This window comes from Mytilus galloprovincialis, chromosome 11 (genome assembly GCF_965363235.1).
Source record: "Mytilus galloprovincialis chromosome 11, xbMytGall1.hap1.1, whole genome shotgun sequence".
Lineage (NCBI taxonomy): Eukaryota > Metazoa > Mollusca > Bivalvia > Mytilida > Mytilidae > Mytilus > Mytilus galloprovincialis.
The window spans coordinates 7,441,402-7,455,291 of NC_134848.1; the positions used below are offsets into that span (position 1 = coordinate 7,441,402).

The 13,890-nt window shown below is 32.3% G+C and overlaps 1 protein-coding gene across 1 annotated transcript; it reads left to right on the forward strand.

Annotated features, from left to right (window-relative positions):
* Positions 1-953: 953 nt before the first annotated feature.
* Positions 954-3,544, forward strand: LOC143050968 (uncharacterized). The gene is made up of 3 exons (XM_076224060.1): positions 954-1,154; positions 1,517-1,589; positions 1,825-3,544. Exons 1-3 carry the CDS (start codon positions 961-963, stop codon positions 2,044-2,046), a joined length of 489 nt encoding a protein of 162 aa, XP_076080175.1. The 5' UTR covers positions 954-960; the 3' UTR covers positions 2,047-3,544.
* Positions 3,545-13,890: the final 10,346 nt, after the last annotated feature.

Genomic DNA, 13,890 nt, shown 5'->3' on the forward strand with positions numbered 1-13,890 from the left:
GATTTCCATTCACTTTTACTTAAGTTAGAGTGCGAAAACTAAAAGTATTCGGACGACGACGACGACGACGCCAACGTGATAGCAATATACGACGAAAAATTTGAATGCGGTCGTATAAAAATAATTGTATAGAGTTTGAAAACAATCCTGACGCCGGTTAAGTAATAATTTTTCCACATTTCACTGTAAATTTGGTCAATTTTTGATAATTTTATATGATATTACATTAAATCGGTCATTTGATCAAGACACTTTTCTAATATGTATTGACAATTGTATTGGAAGTAAAATTGAACCAACGACAGCGTTATTATCTTTTATATATTTTGTTAAATAATTTAACCACCTATTATTTTATTGTATTAGATGAAATCTTAAATCAACCATTTTTTAAATTTTTTGTATAAAATGATAATTAAACCTGTTGTCGGTGTACTGTTATTTTTTCCACATTTGACTGTTAAATTGGTACTTTTTTTAATAATTGTATTTGATGTTACATTAAATCGGTCATTTGATCAAGATAATTTTCTAATATGTATTGACAATTGTATTAGAAGTAAAATTGAAACAACCCCAGCTTTATTATTTTTTTTTATATTTTTGTTAAATAATATAACTACTTTTTATTTTATTGTATAAGGGAGCTACCATTTGATTTTTATGGGGGGGGCTAGAATGAAATTTGAAAAAAATAGGCAGGACAGGAGTTTTGAGTAAAAAAAAAGGCAGGATGAGCAACTTGGTAAAAAAAAAAGGCAGGATGACAATTTGTGTAAAAAAAGTCAGGATAACTAGTAAAAAAAAAGGCAGGACTGAATAGAGTAAATAATAAAAAGGCAGGACAGAGATTACAACTAAAAAAAAAAGCAGGACAAAATTTTTCATCCTTGCCCCCCCATAAAAATCAAATGGTAGCTCCCTAAGATAAAATCTTAAATGGACCAATTTTTAGCTAATATGAACAGAGATGGAACATACGCAGACCACATTTGTCTTGAGGCACTCAGTCAGATGTTATCTTGTAACATACTGGTTGTTCATTCAAATGATCCAAATGTCACAGTTGGTTCTCATGATGCATATACATGTACTCTAGTCCTTGGATACTTGACAGACATTGAGCATTATGTCAGTTTAGAACCACTCTCATGGTACGTACAAGTTTTTGATTTAGGAATGAATGATCATAATAAGGGAATGACAATTGTAATCGTGCAGATTTACCAAATAAAATTGAATACATGTACACTAGCACAACAAACAAAAAAACAGTCACTTGCAATTCAAGTATTTGTACGTTTTTTTGTTTGTTATAAGTATACATTCATTATTTCTGACACTGCACAGTTATTTTCATTTAAAACAGTAGACCAAACTTGGTTTCAAAGTGCTATTACACCAATATCTACAATGCTTTCAAAATTAAATTTAAACAATATATAAATAATTATGTGATTTTTTGCCAACATATATATTTGATGTTTGATTTATTGTTTGCATTTTCTGTTTTCAGCTGTAAGCCAGAAGATTTTGTAGCAGTTCATCTTTCTGCAAAAAAGAAAAATAACCAAGTGTTTGTAGCAAAGGTAAGAAAAATATATTTTGATATGTATGGAGGTTCATGTCAGACTTTTTGAATTATATTTATGTGGTCCCGTTGGTGTTTTTGTTAGCTTTTTAATTGCAGAACTGAACAAAATATTTCATTATATATACAAGATTCAAGATTCATGTGTTCAGTATATTAGACAAAATGTAATATGTAAGTAAACTACAAGAATGCTATCTAATTAAATATATACTTTAAAACATGAATTGCAGGTTCCACAAGTTGATGAGGAAATCCAAGTAAGATTCTTGAAACAAGTAGTTGGTGGTGCCTACATATATACATGGCCCGTGAAGGATGAAATTTATTGGCAATCAGTGCAGGATATTATCAAAAAGCTGTCACAACCAACACTTCTTCCAGGAAGAGGACTGAGATTGCTTTTCAGCAGTGAAGAACTAGAGATTTGCAAGAGAATCTCTGTTTCAAAATAATCAACTAAAACAATGTTCTACTGATGACATTTTGTTGTGTTCATTTTGTTTGTAAAAAATGTTAAAATTTGTTTACTTTAATGTTCAATATTTGTGAAAACTTCAATGTTGGTAACATTTTAGACATAGTTACTTGTAATAGATTAGTATTATTCCATGCTTTATGTCTTTGATCATATCATTCGTAAAAACTTTTGAGATTTTATCATAAAATTTGAAAATTAATTTTCAATTTAAAAAAATGTCAGGAGTGTAACATATGTCAATTCAATTTTTCTATGTCATTTACAGCTGTTTACAGTATCAACTATTTCATAAGTTATAAGAAATGAAAACAAACAACATAAAACACTAGTTCAAATATATAAATAAATTAAAATGTGGGTTAGAAAGTAAAAAAAAAATCAGTTTAGTTTATTTGAAAGGTAAATTTTGTTAGTTATTAGCCAAATTTGTAAAAAAGTAAGACGTAAAGAGAAATTTAAAACCAGTTCTTAATGTGCACTTCAGTCATATGTTTAATATAGTTTTTTTCATGATTTTATGTCGCTATTGTTTCAAAATATGGTAGCAATAAAATACTGGTCAGGAGTGTAACATTTGTTACACTCCTGACCAGTTTCTGATGTTACTTATCTAAACAAAATTCTAAATGACTCCTACATTAAAATAATTGAAGCATCTTTAAAATGTACTAGGACAGTCCGATAATAGTCAAAATGTCTTGCAAAATGATGTTTTCTAGACATTTCACTTCAAATTCAAATGAATTATTCACATTAAACATGATAAAAGTAAGGTTTTCATTCAGAAATTAAACAAAAAGTATTATCAAGTGTCTAAAAGGTTTGTCTTTTTATTTAGTTTTAAAATTAAAAAAAGATATTACTACTAATTTTCTTTATATTCCATTATAAATAGTCATATAGTTATTAAATGAAATATGTCAGGAGTGTAACAAAAAGACTGCAAATGTATGCTATTTTGTACTAAAGAAAGCATGAAATTGACTGAAGCAATTGGTTCGAAATTTTCAGAGGGTGTTATTAGATTGTATATGTTTGATTTTCTATTAGTTTTATATAAAATTAATCCATTTGTCATGTCATATAAAAACGTTTGTCATTAGATATTTAAGAAATGCCTTGAAATTTCGTGAAATTTACATATATTTTTTTAAAACCCACAATATGAGAGCAAAAAAGGGTAAAAAAATCCACCATTATCTTTAATTCAACAAACAAACATAACTTACTTTGACATATATACTTATTTTTGTTTGTAAGCTGTTTATAGTATATTGTGTTTCCTTTGAAAAAAATATGAATTCTTATGAGTAAAATGTTGTAGAAATATTTGTTTTCACTTTTTTTCATGAGCCCCTGGTAGTTTTGAAAACTTGAATGTCTCTAGAATATAGTAGAATGGTAGAAAATAGATTTGCTATGACTTAAATTTTTACCATGTTCGTCACACTTTGTCATCATTTTTTTTTGAAATAGCCCTTATCATGATATTGAGAAAGATTTTTTTGTAATGTCATCTGTTGATAACTGTGGGCAACGGCAAACAAAAATATTTTCAGGTTTGAAAACAAACTTAATCTTTACTGATAGATGATGTGTTAGTTTTTTTTTTTTGGTTTTAGATGTAGACATGTGCTTTTTTAGCTGTAGTTGGTGTTCTGTTAAGGTTTTGTTAGGATTTGATAGAGTTAATGAATGGTGACCAACTGAATGCTCGCAGAGGCAACAAATTAATGATCCAGCACCACAAAATGTCCCTATCCCTATTCCTCAACAATCTCAAAGAATAAAGAAAAAACCTGATCGCTATGGACAATGGGAAATGTAAAAGAAAATTGTACATAACTACATACCTCTTGATGATATCTGTCACCATTAAATAAATAAAATTATTCTCCTGGTCTCCATCCCTTCCATGCACTTTGGCAATTAATTTTATGTCAATTATGTATTTAATGTCTTTATAATACAGTAAATGTAGCCCACTTCTAATGTATGTGTAACAGCGTATGCTAGGTTGCTACTAAATCTTTCGCAAAACTACTATTGTCCTGTAAAACATTGTTCCCTTGTGTAATTTCTATCTTCAACACAGTATTTACATGGCATTTGTCCTGGATCAAACATTTTTATGCTGGTCATTTTGCTGATTTCATAGTTGATTTCATTGATTAAATCTATAACGATTTGATAAAAGTAGAGATAATTGTTTCAGTAATGTTGAATTTTATTTCTGATGCAGACGCCATTAAATCTTTTGCCGTTAAACTGAGTTGAACAATTTGATAATACATAAACGATAACTTTAAGAGAGGGACGAAAGATACCAAAGGGACAGTCAAACTCATAAATCTAAAACAAACTGACAACGCCATGGCTAAAAATGAAAAAGACAAACAGAAACTGTTTCATTTAAACTAAAACGACCAGGTTACGAAACGACATGCATTCAGATATTGTTTGTACCACAGGTAATGGAAAATAAATTTGTCGTTTATAGTATCAAAGGCGACTTTAATGTATGTACATATTGATGGAGTAATATATTTAAAAAAAATATTGTGGACAGTGGAAATAAGCGTTAGCCTTTCAACAAGGGCTATTCGACTCTTAGCTGATGAAAATGGAAAGTGCTCTCGCTTTGTAGATTAATTCATTTACTAGAATAGCCACGTGCATCAATCAACAAATTTTAACACACACGTGAGGTCACACGTTATGAAGTAGTATATATCGTTGAACGTTGTTGTTTACTCCAGAAGATTCGAACCCCAAGGGTGACTGGGGTATAGAAATATGGTCACTTGGTTTTCTCCCGACCGGCAGTAAAACGCTTGTTGAAGTGGGGCGTCCGTTTGGCTGTGCGGGATGTATCAAGTTCGCAGTCACGTCCGTCAGAAGGGGACGTTAAATCCGATGCCTCGTGTAACGGGAGTGCCACGCTCTTTGCACGTTAAGAACCATTGCAACAACTCTTTGAGGGGTCCGTCGGTGGCCTCTTGCAAGGCAAAATTTCTGTCCCTATCCAATATACCATCATTTTCCAGTGGCGGTCCAAATTTCCCCGACCATCATCCTAGATGGCCTCTCTTACAACAACCTACCTATTGTTTTTATAGTGAACTTGTTCTCGTCCTGAATATGCATGAAATAATTGCCACTGGACGTTAAGCAACCAACAATCAATCAATCGATCAGAAGATTCGACTATTTATAGATAAAATTTACCAGTGTAAAATCTAATTTCTAAAATAGAGAGGACAAATCCGATACTCTACGGAATTGAAGGACATTTTCTAGGTTTGGATTGTCCTAACCAATCAATAAACTTTGATTATTCACGTCTCGTAATATCTTCCAATCAGATAGCAAGAAAAATTCACTCACTAACTGTCCATCGATCAATTCTTAATCTCGACTCCTTGGAGTCGATAATAAAAAAATCTACAATCTAAAAGCCCAAAATTTTAGTGGCCTGAAAGTTTATAATTCCATGCCTAGAGTAATTGGTAAAGGAAGAATTACTAACTTACAATTGGATACAAAATAGGGACGAAAGTGCCAAAGTGACAGTCAAATTCATAAATCTAAAACAAACTTGACAACACTTTTAGAGGCTTTTCATTATAATTAATATGAATTGACCTGACTCGTTAAAGCATTAACCAATCTTATTTTTAAATCATATTCCTATGAAGGCTTAAAGAAGTTTCTATTTTCTTATCCCAATTTTATTGTCTTTTTGCACTTCTGTCTTTCTTTTCTCCTCCAAGATAATGCACTTTATCGACTGCATTTATATATATTATATGTATCGGTTATGTTCCTTTCGAAATTAGGAAAATCGCAACAAGTACAACCGCTATATCCCTAGCTGCTGAAAATGTTTGTTACTATGTTTAACGAAATAACAGAATCTGTATTTTTATCAAGGAATTTATTTAAAGATATGTACACAGAGCTGCTTTTACATTTTGACTAAAAAGTATCTGGAATTGGTTTCGAGAGTAGCGCCATAAATCATGGAATATATACGGCTGGACATGTTGGTTTGCGAGTTGAAGGAAGGTGCTATCATATCAATGTTGTTTTGTTGGTTGACAGGCTGAAACAAAAATAAGAGGAATGTTGAAGCTGGTGTTCATGGTAACTATGGCCCGGTAGATGTGCGACACGTTGAAGTCTCCTTGCTGATTGTATTAATTAACATATTCGATTTGTTTCTCTGTTTGTGCCCGAAAATTGCAAAATGACCGTGTCAGCATTTTGATATGATCTTAGTTTCTGAACCCTCCTTCTATCTTCAGGGTTTAAACTATTGAACCCATTTGTTTCTCTCATAATTTCTGCGGGCGTCCGTTTGGCTCTGCGGGATATATCAAGTTCGCAGTCACGACCGGTCAGAATAGGGACGTTAAATCCTATACCTTGTGTAAAGAGAGTGCCACGCTCTTTGCACGTTAAGAACCAAATGACAAATTAACAAGGGCTGTTGACCAACAAAAGAAAAGCAGCAGTCTATGCAAGGTTCCATGATGGTGTCTTTTCTTGGTGGTGCCCATACGTCAGCAAAAGAGTGTAAAGATAAGTGAGGCAACATCAAGAAAGAGACAGCAGATCTTCTCAGTAAAGAAGAGAGAACATGAAAAAACGGGTGGTGTACCAATGGGTGTGGCAGTTTACAGAACTATTGACCTGTGTAAGGACTCTGCTTCCTTCACGGGCATAGGAGGTGTAGAAAGCTGCATTATTGGTATGTAATAATTTGTTTTTTTTTAACATAAATTGGATTTTTTCCTTTGATGTTTTTATAAAATAATTTGCTTAAAAAGTGTGGTGAGGAAAAACCATGGTATATCATATGCAAATTGATGTTGTACCATTCTTTGCTAATTAAATTTGCAACTCAACTAGAATCCAAGGAAAAAAGGCGGAGCTTCCGCCATGGTATAACATATTCATTTTCATATTATTCCATGGCTGAAGCTCCACCTTTTTTTTAAATGTATTCGCCTCTTAAATATTTAGGAAACGTACTAAAAGGTCAAGATCTTCATTTGTTTTCATTTTATTACAAAAAGCAATAAATTATGTGTACCCACATCTTGAAACTATAAAGGATTGTTACGAATTCCCTAATTTTGAAACACAAATCCTTATTTTTTGTAAACTCACAACAGTTATACTAAAAACATGCAAGTGTGAATTTCTAGAAAAATATGGAAATAAATGCAGAAGAATGTATACCATAACCGGAAATATTTATCATACACTGAGCTAATCAGCTCTTATAATTATTCTAAAAGTATGCACTTAAAAAAATTGAATTAAAAACAAAGGATTATGATAAAATGTACTGGATTGGTTCTGGACCCGATTGATTTTAAAAGATCAAACAAGATGAGAGATTCATGCTCTGAAACACCAGAATAGACAAAGGAAACATCAGATCAACATACTGAAGCACCAAACAAGAACAACCAGAGAAAACACAAGAACATCAAATTGAAGCACAAGAACAACAAACTGAAGCACAAGAACAACCTGAGGAAACACAAGAACAAACTAAAACACAAGAACAACGAGAGGACATTTTAAGTAAAGGTATACTTTGCTACTGTCTTTCATGTTGCAAGTTCATTATATTTACAAAATATTCACACATAAATACATGAAATAGGGAACTGCTGAAAAATGATCTTTATAAATCACAATTAAATAAAACAGAAAGGAAATGTTTCAACTTCTTTACTGTACATTGACAGAAGTAATAACAAATTTATCAGGAATCTTTGGGGGATAAAATTAGTTGTGGGAAAAAACGATTAATTTTTTTTTTTTGGTTTCAGATGATTTTGTCCTGGTGGAACTTCCCATAGAAAAAAACATCAAGAACAAAGCAATTCATTGGAAAGGTTGGTAAACAGTAGTATTTGGTTAAAATATTAGAGTTCACTTGTTCCAAGCTTTTGAAAGTATGGGCCTTAAAATTTATTTAAATAGATCCCTGTACTTTAAACACATTCTTGTTTTGTCATGCTTGACTATATTGATTTGATATTTGGTATATATGTTACAGTAAATAGGTGAAATTAGGAATTACATGTAATTACTAAAATTTAGGAATTACATATAATTACTAAAATTTAGGAATTACATGTAATTCCCGATGCACTTAGTAAATACAAGTAATTCCTAAAACTTCACAGTAATTACCAGTAATTACTGATTAAAATGAATTTTTACACCTATTTACTTACTGTTAAAACATATTAGAAAATCATCTTGATAAAATGACCTATTTAAGGTAACATCATATACAATTATAAAAGTTTTCAAATTTACAGTTAAATGTTAAAAAATTATCAATAAAGGTAAAATCTGAATGAATATAAAAAAAAATGTAAAATTTACAGTAAAATGTTGAAAAATTATCAATAAAGGTCAAATCTGAATGATTATCCAAAAAGTAGTAAAATTTACTGAGAAAATGGTGTAATTTTTAAATAAAGCTGTGGTGTTTCAATTTTACTTCTAATACATTTGTCAAAACATATTAGAAAATGGTGTTGATCGAATGACCGATTTAAGGTAACATCATATACAATTATCAAAAAAATTGTCAAATTTACAGTAAAAAAAAATGTTACTGAGAAATGAAACTGTAAAATGTAGAATAATATCAATATACACCGAGAGCAGGTTTGCTTTAAGAAATTATTTTGTCGAAGGTTGATGATTAGAGATGTCTCATTATTTTCCCAAAACAAAAAACAAGAACTATTACTAAAAACATGTGCAAATACTTGTAAAAGAAGTTGGCACTCGTCTCATCTGATATAATTCTATATTCATTGCCACTCCTTATTCTGAAAAAGGCCACAGGCCACTTTGCGTGTGTAATATGTATAGTTGCATCAATAATTGGCATTACAATCTTTCATGCACTTGTTTTTTTCGATATTTTATTCCAAGACGTCATATGATAATTTTTGGACTAGGTAATGAACTGGCTTTTTCTGTATTGGTCCTGTTAAAGAATCGTGCGATTCGTGGTAAGCTGTGTTTGGATTGGAGACTCCATGCATTGGAGCACTTAACAAATACTTTAATAGTAACAATTACAAACATGTAGCAGGATAAGGAGAAACAATAACTTTTTATTAAATATTTATATTGAAACATTGGACTTCTGATAAAAAAAAAAGCAAAAATAAAAGGCCTTCTTCAGAACATTTTGTACCCCTTTACATTTCAGACAAAATCAATAAGAAGAATTTACGTTTCGGGCCAAATCCTTATATCGTTGATATGTCAAGTCAATACACTATTATTGTCTTTATACTGCAATCTAGAAAACTAAAAAATATTCCGAATTGTTGATTAATGTGTTCTTGTTATTTATTGGGGGAAAATATCCACAAAAAGCCTCATTGCGGAGTAATATCAAAACTCGATCCGGTTGTAAAAAATTCGTTTCAGTATGGACTAAAATATTAATTAGCATAAAACATAATGATTTATAAGTTTTAAACAAACAATATTAACCACTGAAATATGTATTTCCAACAATTGTATAAGAAATAAACTTGAATCGTTCCAAGCTTCGCCATGTAAACAATTCACTTGAGCGGTCACAGTTAATGGCGGTCACACATGTACACATTCATGGTTTGAATTTGTAATTTGGCACCGTAAAACAAGGAGTCTATCCTGTTAGAAGTGTTAGTCTGAGAACAAATGGTTGAATTGTCGGAAACAACGGAGAAATCGGCACTGACAGTAAGTGTGATGCAACTGGAACAAGGGGCTGAGGGGTTCACCAGTAGTGTTGCTGAGGACATTAGATATTTCCCTGTGCTTTTCCTCATTCAGAGAGCTGTAATTTCTGATTGATTGCACATTTTTATGGCCCGATATCTACATTATGTCGGTATCTTGTTCATTATTGTCCTTCAGTTCTTGGACCAAGTATTTTCGCGCACTGTGGTCAGTCAGGCGCTTATTATTGTCCAAATTGCCCTGATCTTTCATAACTTTCATGACGCATGAGAACACATACCAACTCAATATTGAATTATGGGAAATGACTTAATAAAATTAGAAACCAATAACATTTGTACATATAAGGCCGAACTTATTAGACGGGCATAAATTTGCGCATGGCGAAAAACATTGGAAAAAGATTTAAAACATTACTCATATTTGAGGCCTTATCTTTTTCATGTTTGCGAATGACGTCACAATTTTAAATCAGACACATATTTGAGGCCTAATAATTTTTGCGGACATAGATTAGCGATTGAAGTCACGATGGGGCATAGATTTGAGAAACGGACACAGATTTGAGACCGTACACAGATATGAGGTTTACATATAAGCCGTGTTGTTTACTCATACATGTACATGAACATGTAATAATTCTCATTTTCAACATACATCTAAACTTAGTTCTTGCTATATCTTGCAACTAATATTTGATGCAAATGTTTCATCTACCCTAATAAAACTAAATTTAATTTTACCTGTAATCCATTGTTCACCAAAAAACTCAACGGTTCTTTGTAATTGATGTTTGCCAGAGATAAGACAACACAAGTGACGCATGATTTTTAAAGAAAGTTTGGAATTCCTGTCAACTTTGTCACCAACATGCAGCACTTGTCTGTACATTTCGTCATTTACAAATTCTCCATATTTGTACGTTGGATCCTTTTCATGAGTTGGTAAAGATTTGATGAAATCATTGTGCCATTTTTCATCAGACTATTATCAAACAGAACTTCTATATAACTCCAACTGGTATCTACACCTACAAGAAATATATATACAAAATTCAAACTGCAATAAAAAATGGGGGGAAAATGCACATTTCAATATATAGTTATTGCTAAACTTGAACCTCACGATCATCCAAGTAAGGACAAAATCCTGCATCCTTACTTTAAACTATTATTAATATCTACCAGAAAGAAGTTATCTATGTGAATTCAATATATTGCAAATTTTGTTTTCAATCATTCCTGTAATCAGGTACATGAGGGTTGGCCCAGGTATTTTTTTTCGTGCATGTCTTTTTTACATTATCTTGTGTTATAATGCAGGTCTATACTGCTTCTTAGTCTTGTTTTTATTATTCGCTCATTTGTTTACGTGCTGTTATTTGGAATTGTTGTTGATATAAAAATCATGTCACCCGCACCCTTTTGTTTTGACTACTTTAATGCTTTTGTATGGGGAACATATGTTTGGACCCCCGCCCCCTTTTTTTATTTGGTAAGGCGTCAACGAAAAAAGAAAAAAGTATAATAGCTTTTCAAAACGTCATAATTATTTGGACTAGATTCGCCCCTGTACGACATGGAATACTACCTATTACCATCCTTATCAATATCAATCAAGTTATAAGGCAGCAACCATTTGATTTTCTAGGGGGCTATGGATTTTTTCTTTCAATTTTAGCATTACATATAACGTGACGGTACCCAAATTGCACCTATTATGACAGTTTTTTCACCTACGTTTTTTTATGATAAAGACAAAAATTTCCATTCTGTGTTTATTTTGTAGCCGTATCCTTCTTTATTATATAGGTACACCAATTTGATTTTTAATCCATATGGAATCATAGAAAAATTGGTCTAAACTGACCTCCAAACCATCAATGATTCTGAAATGAGGAGTACCCAAATTGCACCCATGCTTAAATTCGCACTGTCAAAATTCTAATAACAGAGCTTTTGTTTAATTTCTTCAAATATTTTGAACAATTGGATATTAGTCCATGGTTCCCTCTTTATTTTTTTTAAATGGATACTTGTAACATATTGTATTTGATCATTTTAAAAAGATGACGTTTTGATGACGTCGCCATGCGACGTTTCAGTACATTTTGCTTTTTCAGTAAACACTTCTCCTGTTGATAAATACTGTGAACGTTTTGTGCATATCTAAATAGTTTTACCTATGTTGAAAGATGTGCATAGTATCAAATCATAAAAATACAAATTGTTTACGGTCTCTAGGAAATCTTGTAAGATTATTTTTACTATTTTGGCTTAATAGGTGCAATTTGGGTACTCGGTGCAATTTGGGTACCGTTACGTTAGTGGCAGCTGAGGGTGAAACAAACATTTTTTTTCTCAGGGTCAAAAACAAATTATTTTTTTCTACAAAAAAAAAATCCATAGCTTGATCACGTGTCTCTTCCGGATCTCTTCCAACTAAACTACCTTTTGACAACGGAGAGATATCAGAGCTCCAGAAGAGACGCACCTTGCAAAAAAATACAAATGGAGATCTCCAGTTTCAATCCAACGGCCCAAGAAAACAGACCCCAGGCTTTGCTAGGATCTTGAACATCCTCACTACTCTCAATACTCGCCAACACAGCATCACGTCCTTTCACTATTTTGATGTTGTTTGTCGCCTAAATGCGTTACACGTCAGAGTCCAAGTTCTAAAAATGTGGTTTAGTGTACTTTAATCGAGGTGCATACATTTTTCATTAGGCCTTAGAAGGAAGAATAGATATTCCCAGCTCTGTGGACCTGATTTCGCCACACTTTTTCACACATATGTTGCTAAAACAGGTTGGAGTTTGTACCAGAAATTTTTCGGAAATGGTCTTTTGCTATATTCCACGCACCTGCTATTCTGTTTGTACAACACTGTACCTCTTTGTTTCAATGTTCGTATACAGCTGCTTGAATTAGGTTTTGTGTATGACGGCGAAATTTTTAAATCCTAATCTGTTTAGACCAGAATGTCCCCCAGCTATAAGAAAATAGGCTGCTTCCCGGTTCAACATGCCTTTGAATTAAAGGAATCATAACATCAGCACTTCTACTGTCTACTGACTGGATACATAACTATTGTGTTTTAACATCTCTCTATCATGCCGTATACGATTTCCCGTAGGTTTCCCCCCTATGACATTTCAGTTTTACCAAATAGTTATCAAAGGTACCAGGATTATAATTTAGTACGCCAGACGCGCGTATCGTCTACATAAGACTCATCAGTGACGCTCATATCAAAATATTTATAAAGCCAAACAATTACAAAGTTGAACTGTTGATCACATCAACGTAAATGGTATTGGGGATGGTGGTACATTTTACACCTGTTCTCCAACTGTACACCTTTCACGTAATGGTTGACGGCGCAATGCAACCAATCGTACAGTTTACATCAAGCCAAGAGTGAAGTAGTATATACAAGGTTCCTTACTTTACTTAAAGATCCCTGCTAACAATTACAACTTCAGCCTACCACTATCTTCCTGGACTATGAAGTCGTCATCCGAAATGCTGCATACTCTGTATTTCCTGGCATCAACGCAAAAAGCTGCTTCTTCCACTACACGCAATGTATATGGAGAAACAGGTCTTCATGTGCCATACAAAGATGATACATGTAACAATATTCATTAACAAGTACGCCGTGCCGCTGTATTTCCACTTCTGCCCATTACTGAGGTTGTAGATATATTCTAAAGATATAGTTTAGTAATATAACACTAAACCTGCCATCGGTTTAAGGAATATGAACCTGACGAATTTGAATTTTGTACAAATAAACAATAAATATAAAATTTACTAAAAGCTTGAATATATTGAAACTTTTGTTTTTAAATGAAAGTTGTTTTAGTGTTGTTTTATGGAAACAATTTTGCGATCGTACGATTACGAATAAATATTTGGCTCTGCTTGTAAAGCGGTAGCTAAAAGTTTATGTTTGTTACAGATGTCGTTTTCTGAAAATGGAGTCAGTTGGAATGTTGGTGAATTGGTGATTTCCTTTTTCAGAACCTCAA

Excerpts from the sequence above, each read along its gene's own strand:
- LOC143050968 (XM_076224060.1), top strand. The coding sequence starts at position 961 with ATGAACAGAGATGGAACATACGCAGACCACATTTGTCTTGAGGCACTC. Across the intron at positions 1,155-1,516 it reads AGTTTAGAACCACTCTCATG|CTGTAAGCCAGAAGATTTTG; the intron begins GTACGTACAAGT and ends TTCTGTTTTCAG. Across the intron at positions 1,590-1,824 it reads ACCAAGTGTTTGTAGCAAAG|GTTCCACAAGTTGATGAGGA; the intron begins GTAAGAAAAATA and ends CATGAATTGCAG.